Source organism: Mizuhopecten yessoensis, unplaced genomic scaffold (assembly GCF_002113885.1).
Source record: "Mizuhopecten yessoensis strain PY_sf001 unplaced genomic scaffold, ASM211388v2 scaffold10985, whole genome shotgun sequence".
Classification (NCBI taxonomy): domain Eukaryota; kingdom Metazoa; phylum Mollusca; class Bivalvia; order Pectinida; family Pectinidae; genus Mizuhopecten; species Mizuhopecten yessoensis.
Window position 1 is genome coordinate 1,415,515 of NW_018408820.1, and position 23,452 is coordinate 1,438,966.

Here is a 23,452-nt window from a genome sequence, read left to right on the forward strand (position 1 = left end):
GCCTTTTAGATTCTGTTGATATGCCCAGCAATTATGCATATGGTTACAGGGTTGGGATCGCAACCGTTCCAATGTTATGACCCCAGGTACTATGTGTCCAATTGAATGGGAGACCCCAGGTACTATGTGTCCAATTCAATGGGAGCTCGAGACCCCAGGTAATATGTGTCCAATTGAATAGGAGACCCCAGGCAGATAGCATGGTGTGGGGATCTTAAACATTTCCATGGTAAAACCCAGGGAATAAGTCCCAAAGGGCAGGATCAGACCCAGGGCCAATACTTAAATCATAAATGTATTTATCTCTTCATGACCAGCAAGGATCGAGGTGTATGGTTATAAAGAACAGACTCCTGGACAAATCCTGATGACATGATGCTGTTTGTCTCTTCATGCTCAGCAACTGTATTGATGGTTCTTGAGAGAGAACTACTGTATACTGGGAAATTTTCAGTGAGTATAAGTACATTTTTGGATCATTGCCACCTGTGGATGCTGAATCTAATATCCGTTTCATATTTTAAGATGGAAAATCATTTAAAGCAATATGCCCCCTACAATATAATATGTTACCAACAAAACAATGTGGAAATATTCTGTTCAACGATTAAGAAGAAGTCATTTGAAAAAACTGTTGACACATGCTTTGGTAGGGCATAAGCCAAAAAGGCCTGGCCATATTAATGGCACAATTAAGTTGAAAAGATACACATTTAAATATTGAACTGATTCCAGTTGGCATTCATAGTGGATATAAATGCCAACTTGAGCAATCAGCATTAAGGGTAATTGCCACTACTGGTTTACCTGTTGTCAGTATAATGTGATCAAGTTGAATACTGTGTGGAGTGCCTGGGCGGCATGATATTTCAGTGAGGTAACACTATAAAGACCCCTTAGACATTTTTAGTGAGGTAGCACTCTTAAAGACTGCATCAAATCCACACTATCACCACGAAACAAATACCCAACACACAGTGTAATGTATGTGTACATCCTTAAATTACCTTCGCTGTTAAAAGGCCAAAATCAAACTTAATGGTGATCACATGTAGGCCATGACATTTATAGTTCATATGAATGCAATATGAATTTGGTGAAGTTACAAACATCAATTTGACAGACCACTGGAATATTATAAAATATGTACCATGTTCCAAAAACTTACCTGTGTGGGTAAATTCCCCAGTACCAGAATACCTTGTGACACCAAGCTAATTTGATTTTCAAATTTCAATTTATTGTTGATTCTTTAAATACACAGAGGTGTTCGGACCCATTTTGATGTTCTGAGATGCAGATCTAAACTCACATATAGATTTTACTCAAATGAAATAGAGCAGGTTCACAATTGGATAATATAATATATATAGTACATTGTACATGAACATAAACCTCACAGAAACATTGAGTAATTCCCAGTACATGTCAATCCAATGATTTTGTTTCTAAACAGGAGTTGTTTGGATTCATATTTAAAAGTTCTTATTTCAAACTTTGATAAACAGATGTATTGAAAATGTCCTCCATATCATTTTTGAAGGTTATTTATATAAACAGCAGTTTTAATAGGTCCAAGGATGAACTATAGACACAAGTAAATCTTTAAAGTAATGCATACCTGCAGTAAGACATGTTTATTCACTATGCAGGACTGAACAGTACACATATAATGAACATTCAGTGCGTTTATCGATTCGTTTTATCTTGTATTTCAAATCATTTTTTCCTTATCTGTACTCCGAATACCTTTTACCCAAGACCACCATTGTTATCTAACACTTCCTGTTAGGTACAGATAAGTAAGTTGTTTTAAACGCACATTATACCACGGGTAGTTTATATAGAGGAAAGCAGGATTCAATGTGTTTGTGTCAGGGGACCTGAGAGGTAAGAATATATTCATTAATACTTATATTTAATGGATGATACAAGCACTTAATATCCAAATATTTAAATGTAAATACATGTCGTTCAAAGGAAGCAGAGCAGTCTAAAATATATAAAATAGACTTTGTACATTAAGAGAATACTATTTTAGAAGAAGTGGTGGTGCTGTGGTTAGTGTCACAGGTATTTATCGATTAGGTAATTTCGTGACGTAGATTGTAAGCCTGGGCAGGGCACTACTTTCCTTTCTACTATGTGTTAAATTTCAGTGTAGCATATCAAACTAGAGGAAGCTGGCAAAGTAACAAGATCTACAGTTAACTTGTCATATATTACAGAGAGTTCATCTTGTACAAATATAGTTAAGAAATTATTATAAGTACCGGTGGTTATAGAAGGTAAAATTGAGGAATTCTTCTGTCTCTATACACTGTTATTATTATAAATGGTTTATTACCATATTGGTCCTACTAAAGGCAAATTGTGGCATTGTTTTGTTGTGCATGGTGAATGAACCAGTGTCAATCTACAATACCATAATGGTGATATGTTAGGTGTGGTCTATATTATCGTTATCATATAGGCCATTTAGCCTCTGGTCACCTAATAAATACAGAGTATCAATATAATTATGTTGATCTATAGGTTTAATACATGGACTACGTCGTACATGTAGTTATGTGGTGCTTATAAACTGATTAATTGTGCATAATATTTATGTATAATTGATACAAGTGTCGTCATAATTTCCTTGAACTACATTGTAATATGAACAAAGCATTAAATGAGTACTAATCTTAAAAAAATTCTAATGAAAGTGAATAAAAGTTAACCATAGAACATATATAGTATTGCATAAAGACGTACTTAACAAAATGTTCTCACTATATTTCAGGCAGAAAAAAAAGTGAAATTTCACTGAGAAATGACTGAAAAATAAGTTGTGGATCATCAAAAACATACGGTGAAAGTTTTGGTTTCCACCTGATAGGAGACAAAACAACCACAGAGAACAAAGACAGAACAGGAAACAATGACATCAACAGAACAGGGACAGGAAGTGGTTCTACCGAACACTGAATCAGAAGTAACAGCACTGAAACACTCAACCAATCTGACACAAGAATCTTTAGACAGTGAATCAAAAGAACATTCTCCATTGGAACATCCAACGAATCAGACACAAGTAATGACTTACATAGAACTAGAAACATCACCATCAACAACGCATGGCCAGGAAGTGGTGTTACCGGAAACTGAACAGGAAGTGGTGTTTCCACATCCCAAACAGGAAGTCGCATCACCTAATCCAGAACAGGAAGTTACACCACCTCCTCTTAAACTGGAAGTGGCATCACCTCATCCAGAACAGGAAGTTGCAACATCTCATTCTGAACAGGCAATGGTATCACCTCATCCCAAACAGGAAGTGGCATCACCTCAACCTAAACAGGAAGTAGAAATACCTCATACAGAACAAAAAGTAGATTTACTAAAACAAAACAATCAGGCACAAGAATCAGTGACAGAAGACGAAGGTAAAAATTCATCCAATAAGGTGAAGGATGTCACCTCTGTTGCTAAGGCTTTATCTACAGAGGACCAACACCAAAATGTCCAGGAGTGTCTTAAAGAAATATCTGATTGCTGTCTTGTTCACAGATCTGAGCAGATTACTCTGTTTTGTAAGTCATGTGACAGACCTGTGTGTTCTCACTGCATCATAGACGGTGACCATAGCAACCACAAGTTTTGTAAAGTTGGTGATGTTGTCAGCAGTAAAAATCTTGAATTGACAGAATTATTACAAAGAAATGGCGAGGAATTATCTAGAGATCTAAAAAACAAAATCAAGGGCATTGAAACACAGAAAGAGAAAGTGATAGGGAATTGTCAAGAAATTTCTGAAGAAATTTCTAATCACAAAGCAAAACTAGCGCTAGAAGTGGAAAGATGGAGTGGAGATCTACTGTCTTCGGTGACTGGTCATCTTCAAACACACACCCAATGCCTTGACAGTCAGATGGTACAGTTACAGACAGTTATCTCCATCATCAAAATGTTTACAGAGAGTCCAACTTCCCTGAAGAACCTTGATAATACAAAGCTGCTTCTTGTCTTAGAAATGCTTCACAAATCCTCTGACCAATCAGCCACATCAGCTTTAGAGATGGAGAAACCACTTGTATTTACACCTGGAGAAGCCTGTATCCATTGTGAAGGAAGACTATACGGACATGTGACTGGGCTAGACATAGAGGTGGTATCTGACTCTGACAACACGGAGGGTGTAGTCGTACCTCCGGGGAACAGCCTAGCCGAGGAAACTGACGACGAATCAACAGACTCCGACAGTGTATATGAGGATGCAGTATCAGATATGAGATACAAATTCAAAGATAAACCAATTGATAGAATTGCTCCAATTAGAAACAGAACTGCATTTATCCTTTCTGAGAGGAAGCTTTACCTTATAGATTTAAGCAAGACAAACAAATGGACAGAGGAGCCTAAACCACTCATGACTGGTGTGGTTCAAATCACTCAAATGACTGAACATGGAATATATGTACAAACAGCATCCAGTACACTCATCAACAGAGTTACAGCACAGGGCAACATCTACCGCTTTGCTGATTTACGTCAACAAGATGGGAAACTTAAATTGGGAAGCATTGGAATAGCAAAATCTGGAAATGTAATTTCATGCACAGGAAAACCCATTGAGTATCATGACTACATAGCAAATCAAATACTTTTTCATGAATGCAACAAAGATGGAGTCTTGCTAAAAGAAATTTTTAAACAAAACCACTGGTTTTCCGAGCAGATTTGTGATATTGTAAAGACAAAATTAGCTGTGTTTTATCTTGATGCACCTTTTCATCCTTCAAGGCCAAACATAAAGGATACAGGATTTGTAGTCAATCTTCTAAAGAAAACAAAATATTACGGAGCAATAGGTAACAACCTAGCACATCAGTTTTATCCACGAGGGATGTGTCAGGACGAGGCTGATCACCTTATAGTGTCCGACTACTGGAACCATGCTGTACATCAGTTGACCCCTGAGGGTCAATTCAGAAAGTTCCTAATGAGAGAAGAGGATGGTTTGACACACCCAATAGCTGTTGCTATGGACACGGATAACTGTCTGTGGATTGGTCAGCAAGATGGAACAATCCATATCATCAACTATGTGCCATAGGCGTATTGGAGATGGAGACAGTTGGACCTAATTAACACACATCAGATGCAATGTAACTCAAATGTTTAGACATTGAACTGAATTGATGTCCCAGGCCATCATGCATTTACACTCTCTACACCCCTGAAATATATCATGAAAAAATTGAAGGCTCTGTGTGCGCCACCTTGTGGATGAGACGAGGAGACCAGTTTGATACATCACAAGATTCTGTCAGTCATGTAATCGTAAAATTGACTGGCTTTGAAGTCAGGTGTCGCTCGATCCCCTGTAATCTTTAAAGGACAGGTATCAGCCTAGCGATTGGTCAGGTTTCTACCCGAGACCAATCAAACAGCTAGTGCCAATTCAAAGGTTGGAATAGTTCATGATGAAATTGCAGGGATGAATGAGTTTAAACAACTGATTCTCAGGTCACAAGGGTCAAGAAAGTTTCATAGCATTGGTTGAGATTTCTTTTAATATATGTGTGTGTAATTAGAGTAGAGATCTCAATGACCCTGGCATTATTTTGGGGCCAGACCTTGGAGCTAATCCTAGTAGCATGATTATGTTCATCTTGTTAATTGAAAGCTTAATGTTAAAAGATGACAAGAGATCCTAGAAGGATCTTGGTTCTTTATAAAGATTTACAAAAGATGATCTTTACCTTCTTGGCTCTTCATTTCCCTTACAGGTACACACACATACTATTACCCAGTCCTATGTTGGAAATCCTAAACAGGAATCTTGTACATTAACTTAAACTTTATAATTTTATATTTTATTTGCCACTATGACAAATGCTGTTTTATAAGAATTGCTTTTATAACAAGTGCTGTCAATGACGGATCAATACGGACATGTTTTTTTTTAACAATACAAAAAAATTACTGTTAAGGGGAACCTTCATGTGAAATTTGATAAAGATTTATTGTCCCCTTCTCTCTGAGAAATAGCAATAACAAACCTTAATTGTCAAAATCCAAGATGGCCATCTGACGGGAATGGTTTTTTTATTTGGTCAGTCTCGAAAGTAAATATGCTCAACTAGGGTCCAAGAGGAACTTACATATCAAATTTGAAAAAGATCGCTCCAGTACTTTCTGAGAAATAGCAATAACAAGAAATGCTTCAGGACAGATGGATGGACAGACGGACCACAAATTATGGAAGAAGGGCAATGATGATGGGCTTATAAAACATAATACAAGTATAAGATTAAGTCTAAGACAATTCTTGTACAATTAATATAAAGAAATTTCAGGGGTATTTGATAGAAACTTGTACTATGTTTCAGGACCATTTAATAGCAGTTAGGTGTCTGATACAGGATAAAAATTCTTTTTACCAGAAACTTAAAAATATCATTTGGGAACCACAAACAGCCAGCTCCTTGTGTAAAAACTTCAAAACCAACAATTTCATTTAAAATATTACGTAATTTTATAGTAAGTGCATATGTAATTCGGATGCAATATTATTAATACAAAACTTAAACAAACGTGAAAAACACATTTCCCAGTAAATATATTAAATGTGTATATTCTGAGTATTATTACTTTGACAGACAAAATTTATTTAAAATGATTTTGACAGAAGCACATTACCCTCTTAATACACAGTTTCCTCAAATAAAATTTGAATTCATAAATATATTTATATTTGCTAATTGCACACAAAATAATACCTTCAAATAAAATTTATGTAAATATATTTATATTTGCTAATTTTTATGACCATTTCAGTGTGGATGGAATACAATATGTGTTAATATATATGTTAATTTTTTAAATGTGTATATGTATAATATGTTGGGGATGTGTTAGACGGTTATACCATTAGTAGAATATGTGGTTTTGGATTAGTAAATAAACTTTAAGCTAAAACCCCATCTTGTTGATGTATACAATTTTCTTAAATCTTTAGTACCCTTTAATTTAATCTCAACTTAAACAAGAGGTACAGAGGGCCTGTATCCTACCTGGATATTTAAGCCATCATGGCAAAATATTTTAACTAAAAGTAATATACATATTGTAGTAAGACTCCAAGTGTGGGGCCAGAACCTGGGGCTAACACTGTTAGCAAGCCTATGATATATTGTTTTAAGGTGGCGGTCTGAACTGTTCTTAGTTATAACTAAAGATTAGGTCCTAACTTAGACCATAGGGGCAGATCAATCAATCATAAGTCAGTACATGCTGAGCAATATGGTTAGAGGGTTGGGATCTCAACCCTTCCCATCTTATGGCCCAGGCACTATGTGTACAAGTAAAGGGGAGATCCCAGGGAGGGGAAATCAAGATATCATAGTCTGGGGATCTTAAAAATTTCCATGGTAAGACTCAGGGAATAAGTCCCAAAGGGCAGGGTCAGACCCAGGACCAATACTTAAATCATAAATGTAATCATCTCTTCATGACCAGCAAGGATTGAGAAATACAGACTGGTTATAAAGAACAGACTCCTGGACAAATCCTGATGACATGATGGTGTTTGTCTCTTCATGCTCAACAACTGTATTGATGGTTCTGGAGTGAGAACTACTGTATACTGGGAAGTTTTTGTCCAGTCAACCATTTGCCCTACGGCAATAATCCACTTTTTCCCATGTTGATATCACCCTTCACATTTGATAACTATGGTTATTATATCACAAAAATAAGCCTTTCAGATTCTGTTGATATGCCCAGCAATTATACATATGGTTACAGGGTAAGGATTTCAATTGTTTCCATGATTTGACCCAAATGTTAAGTCCTTAGGGGCAGACCCTGGAATCAATCCTGGTACCATGATTGTGTTCCTCTCAGCTATATAGATTTATATAGGGTTGGTATCTCAACTGTTCCCATGTTATGACCCAGGGAAGAAGTCCTCTGGGACAGGGGAGAACCTGGGACCAATCCTTGTACAATTACATGATTCATGTATTCATTTTGAGAAATCAGGTACATGTTTGTATATGATATTTATTGGTATTTATATCAGTCCCACAGAGGGTAGTAGTACATTTTTACATCATCGCCACCTGTGAATGCTTCCAATCAAATATGTCTGCTATCCATTTGGTATTTCAGTACTATGTACAAGGTAGCACTCTAAAGACGTCATCAGATCTGTGAAAGTTGTTCAAGTGTTATCGATGAGTAATTTCTAGGAAACATTGTCTTCCTTGCTACAACTGTGTATCACAGTTCAGACAGATTTTAATAGACTTCATTACACGTGACCAGTAAACGGTGTGATAAATGACATACATTATATTATTCTCATCATATCACCGAATTAACAAGAGGCCCAGTATCACTCACCTGAATATGTTTAAAATAATTGGTATGAAGTAAAGATATAGCACTCCATGGTAGGTGCTGTAAGTACATATGAAATTTCAGAAAGATCCATCCAGTAATTGAGATATAGCGAGAACAAACTTCAAACAGAGCCCCACCCCTTCTGCCCCCTGGGAGACCACACCCACTGCTTATACAAAATAGGATAAAATCCCTTAATCCCTATGGTAGAAGAAGGATTTTAAAGGTTTTACCTCTATGTCCCCTATTGGGCCCCGCCTCTCTGCCTCCAGTGGGTTAGACACAGTACCATTTATACAAAATTGGTTCCCCTTCACCCAATGATGTTTCATACCAAATTTGGACAAAATCCTGTCATTCGTACAGAAGAAGAAGGTATTTGAAGAATTTGCTATGTTTCCCCTATTGGGCCCCTCCCTTCTGCCCCCATGGGGTCCACACTCACTGTTTATAGGAAATGGAGTCCCTTTTGCCCAAGGATGCTCCAGACTAAATAAGGATAAAATCCCTTAATTCATATGATAGAAGAAGGATGATAAAGGTTTTACTTCTGTTTCCCCTATTGGGCCCCGCCCCTCAGGTCCCAGGGGGGCCACACCCACCGTTTATACCAAATTGGTTTCCCTTTACCCAAGGATGCTCCACACCGAATATGGACCAAATCCTTTCATTCCTACAGAAGAAAAAGGATTTTAAAGAATAATTTGCTAATATTTCCCCTATTGGGCCCCACCCCTCAGGCCCCTGGCGGGCCAGACCCGCGGTTTATATAAAATTGGTTTCCCTTCCCCCAAGGATGCTTCTGACCAAATATGGACCAAATCCTTTCTTTCCTACACAAGAAGAAGGTCTTTAAAGAATTTGCTATTTTTCCCTTATCGGGCCCCACCCCTCACGGACGACGGATGCTACGGTATGGCATAAGCTCACCATGGTCCTTTGGACCAGGTGAGCTAATAATGTATTTTTGTGTATATTTATCGATTAGAACTTTAGTGTACAATGTATAAATATTATTAATCTATTGGATGAGTCAAATAACTGTAATATTTGCATGTCATTGTAAAATATTGCTTGGTATCTGAATGTTTCCACAAATTGAATGTGTCATTTGTTTTAATGACATTTAAATTCTTGTAATTAAATACTAAATACTATATTGTTGTATAATTATGTTTCATATAATAAATTATGTGTAGAAACTGAAATATAATATTACTTCCGAGACATACTTTTTGTTATTATATTAATTTTGAAGTATTCCGTAAACATGCAGGTGCCACCTGACAAGCAGGCATTATTGCAACATCAACCCCCATATGGATAACAGTATAGTGGAACATTTGTTGCTGGTAGGCTGATGATGTAAAGTCACATGGCAAATGTAAATATATACTGAACAGTTATATATTTTATTAAACTCATGCGGAAAACCCATTTTTACTGTTTCCTAAATAGCGTTGCTATGGTATAAATATGGTTGCTATGGACGTTTTTGGTAATCAAATGACAATACCAAATTATTTTTGTCTTCTTATCATAATACACTTCAATGACAATTATTAGATCAGCATTTCCAGGTCTAAAAATGTTAAAACTGAAACGAAACAAAAACGATAAGAAGGAAATCTGTACATTTCTGCCATAAACATAATCAACGTTGCTAGGGCTGTTGCTAAGGAATGCAAATCCCCATTGATAAAAAACCTATGTTTAAAACCTTTTCCCATTCATATAAGTATGTGGTATAAATATGAAAAAAATTCAAGACAGGGCCAAAAATGACCCTTCGTGAATCAGTCTACTCCTTTACAATTAATGTAATTAAGGTAACTGGAGTCTGATGAAGATTTTTTCAAACTTTTAACCATAATCCCTATTTGGGCCCCACCCCTCCAGCCCCTGGGGATGAGGCAGGATCTTATTTTCTCATACCATCTTATTGTTATCTGGCATCATAATCATTCCAACCAGGTTTGAATAATTCCCTGCTGAAAATGAACAAAATATACCCAAAAGTGTTATTTCCCTATATAAACTATAGTAAATTTTACCCCCTCCCACAAGGAGAACGAATGGCCCGGGAATACTGAAATTTACAATTTAAACAAAACCCTGATTATCTTTTTATACCTGCAGAGAAATTGACTAGTTCCACTGATTCAAGAGAAGAGTTTTGAAATATTAGTTAACTTTCTCTTTTGGGCCCTGCCCTGGCCCCTGGGGTTGGGGCAGGAATCCTAATTTTACATTTTGAAACCATCTTCCACCAAGGATGATTCTCACCATGTAAGAATAATTTCCTACTAAAAATGGACAAAATATACCCAAAGTGTTATTACCCTATATAAACTATAGTCATTTTTACCCCCTCCCCAAGGGAGAACAGATAGCTCGGGGTTACTGAATTTACAATTTAGATAAAGCCCCTGATGATCTTTCTATCCATGCAGAGAAATTGACTGTAGTACCTCTGAGTCTGGAGAAGAAGATTTTTGAAATATTGGTTAATTTTCCCTTTGGGGTTCTGCCCAGGCCCCTGGGGTTTGGGTAGGTATCCCAATTTTACAGTTTTGTAGCCTCATCTACCAAGGATGATTTTGACCAAGTTTGGAAAAATTCAATCCACTGAATGAGGTGATACCAAGCTTATTTGATTTACAAATTTCAATTTATTGTTGATTCTTTAAATACACAGAGGTGTTCTCAGATGCAGATCTAAACTCAAATTTAGATTTTGCTGATATAAAATAGGTCCGGTTCACAATTGGATATAATATGTCAGGCGCGTAACAACCTATGTAACAAAAAAAGCCCAGGCTTACACATCATTTTAATAATAAAAAGGCGACAAAGACAATATGATACAAAATATTAAAAAGCAAAATATTTGTAAAATAATAGGGGAAAATAATATTTTCTTGCTTTAAAATGGCCATTGAAACTGACGCCAGAACACGGGAGAACGCGTCTCAGGCATTCTAGAAAACAAAAAAATCTCCTGGGGGAGACCCCCACAACCCACATCGATGGGAAGGGGTAAGACCCCCTAGCTTTTGCTTATCTGTGACATTATATAGGTCTATTGAGAATTTCACATCATAGATACACTAAGTTAGATACATTCATTTTTCCCCGTCATGAACTTATAAAGTATGTTTTTAAGAGTAGTCCTAGGTCTATCTTCAGTAGGGCTCCTGTATATATATGTAGATCTATACATATATCTAAACATCGATATAGGAGCGACCGTCATCTTATGTTCTGAGAAATGTTGATGATATAAAAAGGGTTTGGTGGACACAACAGCAAAAAATCTGAAATTAATCTGTTTATATTGGCTCCGACATTTTAAATATCTAGTTAATTCAGATTCATCAGGAAAGAGATATGACGCAACGGATATTTTCGAGGAATTCCAACAATCGACAAATTTTTGGCGTAGAGAAAATAAAAGGAGAGCTGTCTTTCGCATTTGAAATACATTTGAATTTTTGCGATGCTTTCCAATAACAAAGTGAATGAATCAACCAAAATTAAAAATTAAAACACTCAAAAATGTATCTAAAAAGCCACCAGATGGCACAACAGAGCTTCTAGATCTAAAAAAAATCCGGTAGGGCATGCCCCCGTACCCCCCTAGAATGGATTCGCGCCTTTGGCGCTCGCATACCCACCTTTGGTGCGACTTTCTGCATGCATATCGAAAAAGCCCAGCTACGCGCCTGCCTCCCATACCCTCCCCCTCCTCGCGCTACGCGCTTCAGTGTGTTGCCTTCGGCAGCACATTTCATCATTGGGCTTACACATTGAAAACCCATTTGTTACGCCCCTGTATGTATATAGTGTAACAGGAGAGGAAAAGTGCACAGGCAGACCGGGGCTCGACCCAGGACCTTCCAAACTCTAGCATATAATCTACCAATTGAGCTATCTGGTCGCCAACGATCAATCCAGTCCAGTTCAGCTACATTCCTCCCTCCTTTAAGTCTTCGCATCTGAAGACACAACAGTTTACTACCCAGTGAGGTTCAGGTATCCCCTTGTCAAGTATACACCAAATGCTTGAAACAAGGGTTGGACACAAGCATCACTGCAACAGGAGAATGAAAATGCACAGCCAGACCGGGTTCAAACCTAGGACAATAGTATATGGACATAAATCTGACTATTCCCTGTGCATGTGATTCAATTCATTTTGTTTCTAAACATGAGTAGTTTGATTTCATATTTTAACAAGAGGCCCATGGGCCTTAACGGTCACCTGATTTATGTAAAAAACTGATAACTCTACCAAGTTTGAATTAATTCCAATGGAAATGAAACAAATGCTGTCCAAAATGTGATTTCCCTATATAAACTATGGTAAAGTTTACCCCCTCCCCAGGGGGAAACGTGAGACCCCAGAGTCATGAAATTCACAATTTTGGTAAAGCACCTTAAGACCCTTCCATCTATGAAGAGTATTTGATTCTACCATATCTGGGTCTTCAGAAGAAGATTTTTGAAATTTTAGCCAATTTGACCCTTTTTGGCCCAACCCATCAGCCCCTGCCGGGTTCAGTCAGGGCTGATTTGTGCATAATGCTAACCAAGTTTGAATTAATTCCAACGGAAATTAAACAAATGCTGTTCCAAAATGTGATTTCCCTATATAAACTACAGTAAAGTTTACCCCCTCCCCAGGGGGAAACTTGAGACCTCAGGGTCATGAAATTCACTAGACTTTGTCTCATGTGACCTAAAAACTTGAAACTTCAAAACTTTATGGTCATGTTGGAAGACATGTTTTAAGTCACTCTGCTGGACAGAACACTCAGCACAGATGCACAGCAAACATTCCAGATGATACAACTAGCATTTAATATCCAAATATTTAACTGTAAATAGTTTAAAGGAAGCACAGCAGTCGGAAAAAAATCAAATGGACTTCATTCATTACCGCATTTTACCACAAATAAGCCCCCACTAGCAAATAAGCCCAAACCATACTTTGGTTACAGTAATGTCCTGGAAACAGGGTGGGTGCCTACAATTAAGCCCCCTCCCTAATTTTGTCTCTTTTAAAACAATTTTGTTAGCTTTTGTCCCTGAATATAAGCAAACTAGCTAACTGGATGTAATAAAAAATCTGCAAATAAATATGTCATTGAATTACACAATAGTAAATACTATAGTGTATGTCATCGATGTCCTCTACATAAATGTGATTCTGTATTGGTTTTTGATAAAGGATTGATTAATAATGTATTCAAGAATTAACTAAGGATGAATATTAAAACAAATCATTATGGAATATGGCGTAAAACATGAAAAAAATTCACAAGATATCTAGATGGCTGTACTTAAACCAAAACATAGCTCTCTATTGCTGAAAGAACACCATGCTTTCCTTTTGTAACGGTTGAGTGCAGATTTAAATGTAAAACGAAACGTTTCTCTTGTATCCAATTGCAAATTCTTTACATACATGGACTGTTTCAAAAAAGAAAATTATAAAAACATTTTAAAATACATTTTAGAGTTGTTACAGACAGGCAATATCATTTTAAAATCAAGAAATATTTTTGTATTGAACATTTCTCTCAAAGAAAGTTCATTTTAAATTGCCATTTTGAAATTTGTATTAACCAGTAAACAGCAGCATCCTAATTTGGAGACTTTTATCCATAATAAGGAAGTACAATATTTTGTAAGAAGTGGTGGTGCAGTGGTTATATAGTGTCACAGGTATTTATCAATTACCAGGTAGGTAACTTTGGGCTGTAGATTTAGAGAATAAAGTCTAGGTATGGCACAAAGTAAAGATTATCTTCCAATTTTTACTATGTTTTTCTATGTGTTAATTACTGTGTAATATCAATCTAGAGGAAGGCTGGCAAAGACACAAGGCTGTTATTACTATAGTACTGAGTGTATGATGGAAGGTAATCTAACTTCTAACCATATTTGACCTAAAAAGAGCAAATAGTGGTATTGTTTTGTGAAGCAAGGTGAAATTACCCCCCCCCCCCCGCCCACCTATTCTGTGAGTGAGCCCTACAATGTTATTTTATTTTCACGTAGAGAGCAATAAATTAAAGTAAATAAACCTTTTCTTGACTTTCATGAAAATGAAGAAGTCATTGATTGATTGAAAATGTCATGCTTCTGAACTCTAGAGGACCGCACTTAACCAATTGAGCTAACCTGGTTGCCGCGCAGTGATCAACCCCGTGAGTGAGTGAGTCCAGTTTCGCTAAAGCAATTTTTAATTGAACCCCGACTTCCATGATAGTAAAGTGAACAATTATTATTTAGGTATTTTGACCCCACTTAAACATCCCCACGCAGCTCTTCATTATTTTTTTAATGAAGGTCACCCAATTCAAGAAACCTGCAAATCAAATATCATATGACCTTTTTATAAGCTTTTTAAAGATTTTAAGACCAAAGACCATATATGACTTATGATTCTTTAGCAGTTTAAATAGTTTAGCATATCTGACCCCTTTGACCTTGCATGAATAAAGTTCTAGGTCATAAAATTAATTAAATGGTTTTGATAGTCCCCCACCTCAGCTTAAACTACTGGTCAGATAATGCCTTCTGGTTTTAATACGCTGTAAATGTTTGAAATGTCAATTCGTTAATGAACTTTGACACAAATGAGGATGGTAATAGGCCATTTATGCCTCACAAGATTATCAAGATATATTTTTTAATCTTAAAGTTTAATACGTGGACCATATGTTGTAGTTGTGTGATGCTTAAAATATTTACATGTACATCATGTTTACGTATATTAATAGACATAATTGGAAATTTCCATTGTAATATGACCAAAGTGTTGAAGGATATTAATCTTCAAAATTTTCTAATCAAACAAGGAGAACAAGGGGGGCTCACAAATTTCATCAGATCATAACCGCATCAAATCAATACAAATATTAATTTTTCCCCATCATCATCACCTGGAACTCTATACCCACAGACATCGCCCAATCGCCTGATCTAAATTCATTTAAATCAGCAATTGCAGGCTTCAACCCTTTTCCTCTATACTAACTTCATGTATACTTCTGGAAAATAGTTTCATCATATACGAAAATACCATAACAAAATAGTTTTTAACTGCCACCTCTAGGAACCTCTCACAGTGACAATTGCACTCCATCAAGGAGATCTGTCACTTAATGGAAGATGATGATGATGAAAATGAATTATTAACCGTAGAACATATATATTTGTAGCGGAACTTTTCTGGGTTGATCCTCGGGGACCAGGTAGCTCAATTTGTTGAGCATCCGTCTAGAGTTTGGAGGGTTCCGGGTTCAAACCCCGGTCTGGCCGTACATTTTCTCTTTTTCCTGTTACATGTTATTGCAAGAAGATATACTTAACAAAATGTTCTCATTTTATTTCAGGCAGAAGAAAAAAAAAATGTGAAACAAAACAACCAAAGAGAACAGTGATATTCATTAAAAAAGAGCAGGGTTTAGTTTTATCATAACACAGACAAAAGTCAACAGAGACAGAACAGGAAACAATGACATCAACAAAACAGGGACAGGAAGTGGATCTACCCAACACTGAACCAGAAGTAGTATTACTGGGACACTCAACCAATCTGACACAAGAATCTTTAGACAGTGAATCAAAAGAACATTCTCCATTGGAACATCCAACGGATCAGACACAAGAAATGACTGACATAGAACTAGAAACATCATCATCATCAACGCATGGCCAGGAAGTGGTGTTTCCTCATCCCAAACAGGAAATGACATCACCTCAACCAAAACAGGAAGTAGAAATCCCTTATACTGAACAAAAAGTAGATTTACTAAAACAAAACAATCAGGCACAAGAATCAGTGACGGAAGACAAAGATATGAATTCATCCAATAAGGTGAAGGATGTCACCTCTGTTGCTAAGGCTTTATCTACAGAGGACCAAAACCAAAATGTCCAGAAGCGTCTTAAAGAAATATCTGATTGCTGTCTTGTCCACAAATCTGAGCAGATAATATTGTTTTGTAAGTCATGTGACAGACCTGTGTGTTCTCACTGTATCATAGACAGTAACCATAGCAACCACAAGTTTTGTAAAGTTAGTGATGTTGTCAGCAGTAAAAAACTGGAATTGACAGAAATATTACAAAGTAATGGCGAGGAATTATCTAGAGATCTTAAAAACAAAATCAAGGGCATTGAAACACAGAAAGAGAAAGTGGTGGAGAATTGTCAAGAAATTTCTGAAGAAATTTCTAATCACAAAGCAAAACTAGCGCTAGAAGTGGAAAGATGGTGTCAAGATCTACAGTCTTCAGCGACAGGTCATCTTCAAACACACACACAATGCCTGGACAGTCAGATGGTACAGTTACAGACAGTTATCTCCATCATCAAAATGTTTACAGATAGTCCAACTTCCCTGAAGAACCTTGATAATACAAAGCTGCTTCTTGTCTTAGAAATGCTTCACAAATCCTCTGACCAATCAGCCACATCAGCTTTAGAGATGGAGAAACCACTTGTTTTCACACCTGGAGAAGCCTGTATCCATTGTAAAGGAAGACCATACGGACATGTGACTGGGCTAGACATAGAGGTGGTATCTGACTCTGACAATACGGAGGGGGTAGTTGTACCTCCGGGGAACAGCGTAGCCAAGGAAACTGATGATGAATCAACAGACTCCGACAGTGTATATGAGGATGCAGTATCAGATATGAGATACAAATTCAAAGATAAACCAATTGATAGAATTGCTCCAATTAGAAACAGAACTGCATTTATCCTTTCTGAGAGGAAGCTTTACCTTATAGATTTAAGCAAGACAAACAAATGGACAGCGGAGCCTAAACCACTCATGAGGGGTGTGGTACAAATCACTCCAATGACTGAACATGGAATATATGTACAAACAGCATCCAGTACAGTCATCAACAGAGTTACAGCACAGGGCAACGTCTACCGCTTTGCTGATTTAGGTCATCAAGATTGGAAACTTCAATTGGAACGCATTGGAATAGCAGAATCTGGAAACGTTATTTCATGCACAGAGAAATCCGTTTTGCGTGATTACAGAGTAAATATAACATATTTTCATGAATACAACAAAGATGGAGTTTTGGTAAAATGTATTGATTCTAAACAATATTCCGAGTTTTCCAAAAAGATACAATCTTGTGATATTGTAAAGACAAAATTAGCTGTGTTTTATCTTGATGCACCTTTTAGTTCTTCAAAGCCAAACATAAAGGATATAGGATGTGTAGTCAATCTTCTGAAGCAAACAAGGTATTATGGAGCAATAGGTTACAAACCAGCACATCAGTTTTATCCACGAGGGATGTGTCAGGACGAGGCTGATCACCTCATAGTGTCCGACTACTGGAACCATGCTGTACATCAGTTGACCCCCGAGGGTCAATTCAGAAAGTTCCTAATGAGAGAAGAGGACGGTTTGACACACCCAATAGCTGTTGCTATGGACACGGATAACTGCCTGTGGATTGGTCAGCAAGATGGAACAATCCATATCATCAACTACAGTATGTCCCATAAGTGTATTGGAGATGGAGACAGTTGGATGAAATTAACAAACATCAGATGCAATGTAACTCAAATGTTTAGCCATTGAACTGAATTGATGTCCAATGCCATCCTTAATACTCCAGGGGTTACACTCACTTTCGCTCTCTGCATCCCTAAAATATATCATGACAAAATCAAAGGCTCATTGTGTGCCACCTTTTAGGATTGGACCATGATAACTATATACTTAGTTATGAACTATTCCAACCTTTGAAAAAGCAGCTATGGAGTTGGGATCTCAACCGTTTCTGAGTTTTGATGCAAGAACAAATCCCAAGGAGCTTACAGGACCTTGGAGCAATCCTGGTGGCATAACTTTGTTTATCTTTTCCTACCAAGCAATTGTATACAAATGTACATGGCTGTGGGTTGAGAAATTCAGTATGATTTCTACTACAGTGTATATGACCCAGTGACTAAGTTCCACGTGACAGGGCTCTACCTCCGGGCCAATACCACTGTATTTGTCTACATAATATTAATGTGTAGCAGTTGCATATATGGTGGTTTTGTAAGGATCTTTAATGTTTTTATGTTATACATACCTGTGATGACTTTTTGTTCTGAAGTAGGGAGATTGGATTTTTAGTAGGGAGATTTTTATTTAATAATCATCCATTATTACCCTATTTTTAGGGGAAAGAACATCATATATGTTTTCAGATTCTCGATCTATTAAACTTAAAATCCAGTGACTGAAGTCCACAAAGACAAGGCCGGACCCCAGGACCAATTCTGGTAGCATAATTATGATTGATACTTCAAGTTCAGCATTTGTATATCCTATGAATTGGAGATCTCAACCTTTTTCATGTTATCACAGAGTGACTAATTGTCCCTGAGAGGTGGCTGGACCCCAAGGTTAATCCTAGTCACATCAATGCATTGTTTTCTCCCTGCTAAGCAAAATACACTCATGTATCCGTAGGGCTAGGTCTAAAGTGTGACCCAGGGATTAAGTTCCTAATTTCCATCCTTCAAGTTCCATGGGTTACAAGCGTACTCAGTGAGTCTCACTTGTGGTATCTGTAGGGGTGTCACAATACGCCAAGAGTTTATCACAATATATTGCAATACAGAATGAATATATTGCGATATACATATCCCGATATATTGTCATAGGAAGGATGTGCTCAATTTTATAATAAGTTGTTGTCAGAATGTTATATCAAATTTAATCATATATGATATGGATCACATAGATTTGAGATTTTTGTCAAACCAACAATCCATTACAAAATTTGAACTATTAAAAGCCTGCTTTATGCTCATTGGCTTTTGAAAAATATTGCGATACAGCAATATTTCATCTCTGTATTGTGATACGATATGATATGTATTGCGATATACCTGTTTTCCAATATAGTGTGACAGCCCTCATGAGTTATCTGTTCCCCTGGTTGACAAAATTGAAGGATTTGTATGAATTACCTTGCGGATTGTACAATTAGACTACTGTATAGCGGTTATATTTCGCAGATGTTTTAATTTTGCTATCTTCACACTTTGACTGGTATCTGCGAATTCTATACACCAGCGAAATTATCGAAATTGTTAACCACTTTTACGGACCTATTATCACAACATGTTGAAAATACTTATAACCCACTCTGTTATGCATGCTTAAATGAACTCAAATCAGATCAAACACCAGCGAAATTATCTAAAATGTTAACCACTTTTACGGACCTATTATCACAACATGTTGAGAATACTTATAACCCACTCTGTTATGCATGCTTAAAGGAACTCAAATCAGATCAAACACCAGCGAAATTATCTAAAATGTTAACCACTTTTACGGACCTATTATCACAACATGTTGAAAAATACTTATAACCCAACGCTGTAATGCAAGCTTAAATGAACTCAAATCAGATCAAACACCAGCGAAATTATCGAAAATGTTAACCACTTTCACGGACCTATTATCACAACATGTTGAAAAATACTTATAACACAACGCTGTAATGCAAGCTTAAATGAACTCAAATCAGATCAAACACCAGCGAAATTATCGAAAATGTTAACCACTTTTACGGACCTATTATCACAACATGTTGAAAAATACTTATAACCCATCGCTGTAATGCAAGCTTAAATGAACTCAAATCAGATCAAACACCAGCGAAATTATCGAAAATGTTAACCACTTTTACGGACCTATTATCACAACATGTTGAAAATACTTATAACCCAACGCTGTTATGCAAACTCAAATGAACTCAAATCAGATCATCACCGGACATCTGGGCAGTCCATTTAAAAACAACACATACATATAAGTGGCCCCAACATATTTATGTGTACACATGTACAGTAGGTGATTAATTGATAACGGTTTACTCCTACAAAGATACATACACATTTTATTTTCTTTCGGATGACGACGCTCTGGATCAGTGTTTTCAAACGGTTTACCTGTATTTCGAGGTTTAACCCTTAAATGATGACACTCAAAATACTTTGCGCAACACATGGGATTCGGGTGCACAGCGAAATTAAATCCCTACGAATATGTACTGAATACGAAACCGCTAAATATTGCCCCCGCGAATTTAAAGCGCTATACAGTAATTGATCCTTTGACTAACATCAAAAGAATCATTCAGCAGCATATCAGTAAAATTGACTGGCTTTGAAGTGGGGGTGTTGCTCCTTTGTAATCTTCAAAGGACAGGTATCAGTCTAGCAATCGGTCAGTTGTTGGCACATGTGTTACGTAAGGCAGGTGTCTAGTTTTTATGAAACCAATCAAACCACTAACTTTGTGCCTTCGTAGTTACGAGTACGTAGTTAGTGTAACCCTTGGAATTTCTGACTTAAAATCAGATTTCCAAAGGCATGTGTTCTACCAGTTTCCAGTGTTTTAATTTGAGTATACTGTAACCTCCAGAAAATTTCAAATTTCTAATGAGTTTGCCAAGAAAGAAAAAAACAGAATAGAAAGCATGAACAATACTTACGCCTGAGCTTTACACTTATAATTACAACGTACAGTAAGACATCACATATATTGCCTTATATATATACTATTATTTCTGGATACTTACTTGTGGATCATTCTGGCTGTAAGAGCATGAGCCTCCATGTGGTGGATCGGTATCATTGGCTTCCTGCAACAAAACAAGACAATATATATACTGATTTATGTGACTTGTTTGATATTTGTTTTCCTTTCATATAAAAACAAGAGGCCCAGGGGCCTTAATAGCTCACCTGGTATTTTATTTTCAATTTAAAACCTGCTGAGTACCATACAGGTTTATCAAAGGAGTACAAGACACAAATAGTAGCATTTTAAAGGAAAGAGTTGGCCAGGTGAGCTAAAAACTCTATTGAACAGTTTTAACTTCATACAGTCTTGTTAAATTTTATAAATAAATATGTAACTACACTTTAAATACTTACCTGTAATACCAGACCTTCGGTACCTTAAAAATTCCTGCATAGAGGATGCCTATAATACTGCATTAATGTATTTTATCCAGATGTTGAGTGAAAGATGTGTAATAAAACACTATCCGAAGATGTAATAAACTTCAGTAACGACCTACCCAGATTTAGCTACGAGTTCCTTGGCATAGTTAAGACCAACATACAGACAGGGTGCTAATCCTGGTTTAGTTGTCACAGCAACGGCATCCAGATCCTAAACAAAACGTACAACATATTGCTTTCAGCTTAAAGACGAATCATCTTTTATAAGGACAGGATTATTAATCCTTAGAGTTTCTTTAAGATGTATGTATATATGACTAAATAACAGTTGAGGTATATGGGTTCGTTTTTAACTTTTTAGTACAGCAGTTTGATATAATTTCATTTAAATTTGTACACAATTATTGTACCTGTGTGCTTATCATTTATAATAGACAACAGGTAAGAAATCCAGGGATTTCAAAAAGATTTCAAGTTGTATGTATCCTGAACACAAATTGGGTGGTTAATTTCAGTACATTTCATAGTACTCCATTAACATTCTTCCAATTTTAATTTTTCATGAAAGTAGCCGGTGAAATAACAGTAGTAGATGGGAATTGTTATTGGCTACTGACTGCAAAGGTAACCCCTGAGAAATATCCAAAATATGGTCTTCAAAAATGTTATTAAGTGAAGATTGACAAACTATCTTGCCTGGAGTCTGATATTGGCGGCACTAAGGGCTGTGTCTACCACTGGACCAATGTTTTGCTTGTGAATTCTCATTGCAATATCAGGCTTTGCTCCTCCATATCTGAATGTAATAAATTTGTATATATATATAACATGTCTTTGAACTTTATTGAATGATTGAAACAAGAGGCCCAGAGGGCCTGTATCGCTCACCTGGATATATGTTTAAAGCACTTGATTTGAAGTAAAGATATAGCAGTCCTTGGTAGGTACTGTATGGTTTGCCTCTATTTCCCTTATTGGGCCCCACCCCTCTGCCCTGGGGGCCACACCTACCATTTATACAAAATTGAGTGCCCTTGGTCCAAGGATCCTCCAAACCAAATTCGGATGAAATCCCTATGGTAGATGAAGGATTTTAAAAGTTTACCTCTATTTCCCCTATTGGGCCCACCCCTCTGCCCCAAGGGGGGGAGGCCACACCTACCATTAATACAAAATTGAGTCCCCTTAGACCAAGGATGCTCCAGACTAAATAAGACAAGAGGCCCAGTGGGCCTGCATCGCTCACCTGGTATTAATCTCACACTTGTAAACTTAAAAGTGGACTAAATCACAGCTACAGGCAGAATATCAGTGTGACCTTGAATGTCAAACAATGACATTAGGTTGAAAGTGGGTCAAGGTCATTCATTTGAACAAATTTGGTAGCCCTGATTGCTACAGCCCAAAAATCAGTACCCTGGGCCTTTTGGTTATTGAGAAGAAGTTGTTTGAAGATTTTAAAGACATTTGACACCTGTGACCTTGAAAGTTGGTGAAGGTCATTCATTTGAACAAACTTGGTAGCCCTTCATCCCAGCATGCTACTGGCCAAATATCATCACCCTGGGCATTTTGGTTATTCAGAAGAAATTGTTTAAAGGTTTTAAACATATTTGACCCCTGTGACCTTGAATATAAATCAATGTCATTTATTTGAACAAACTTGGTAGCCCTTTATCCCAGCATGCTACTGGCCAAATTTTGGCACCCTAGACCTCTTGGTTATTCAGAAGAAGTTGTTTAAAGGTTTTAAACATATTTGACGCCTGTGACCTTGAATATAAATCAAGGTCATCTATTTAAACAAACTTGGTAGCCCTTCATCCCAGCATGTTACTGGCCAAATATCATTACCCTAGGCCTATTTGTTATTCAGAAAAAGTTGTTTAAATGTTTTAAACATATTTGACCCCTGTGACCTTGAATATAAATCAATGTCATTTATTTGAACAAACTTGGTAGCCCTTTATCCCAGCATGTTACTGGCCAAATTTTGGCACCCTAGGCCTCTTGGTTATTCAGAAGAAGTTGTTTA

General features: G+C 36.9%; 2 protein-coding genes across 4 annotated transcripts in view; one reads left to right on the plus strand and one right to left on the minus strand.

Moving 5' to 3' along the window:
* Positions 1-23,452, minus strand: part of LOC110464320 (probable tRNA N6-adenosine threonylcarbamoyltransferase, mitochondrial) — a 39,613-nt gene that overhangs the window by 12,024 nt on the left and 4,137 nt on the right. Inside the window, exons 2-4 of the mRNA XM_021519474.1 lie at positions 22,114-22,213; positions 21,534-21,628; positions 21,030-21,092 (exon numbers count right to left, since the gene is read on the minus strand). Of these exons, the coding sequence (XP_021375149.1) occupies positions 21,030-21,092; positions 21,534-21,628; positions 22,114-22,213 (258 nt within the window). The remainder of the gene's footprint in view (positions 1-21,029; positions 21,093-21,533; positions 21,629-22,113; positions 22,214-23,452) is intronic.
* Positions 1,655-19,080, plus strand: LOC110464319. 3 transcript variants are annotated; one of them, XM_021519471.1, is made up of 3 exons: positions 1,655-1,890; positions 2,786-2,905; positions 15,855-19,080. In XM_021519471.1, the coding sequence occupies exon 3, from the start codon at positions 15,923-15,925 to the stop codon at positions 18,020-18,022; it is 2,100 nt and encodes a 699-aa protein (XP_021375146.1). In that variant the 5' UTR covers positions 1,655-1,890; positions 2,786-2,905; positions 15,855-15,922; the 3' UTR covers positions 18,023-19,080. The 3 variants fall into 3 exon arrangements, with proteins under 3 accessions (XP_021375146.1, XP_021375147.1, XP_021375148.1); XM_021519472.1 differs by lacking the exons at positions 1,655-1,890; positions 2,786-2,905 and adding an exon at positions 14,042-14,142 and having other exon boundaries at positions 15,801-19,080; XM_021519473.1 differs by lacking the exons at positions 1,655-1,890; positions 2,786-2,905 and adding an exon at positions 14,046-14,124 and having other exon boundaries at positions 15,801-19,080.

Coding starts and splice junctions, on each gene's coding strand:
- LOC110464319 (XM_021519471.1), top strand. CDS start 15,923: ATGACATCAACAAAACAGGGACAGGAAGTGGATCTACCCAACACTGAA.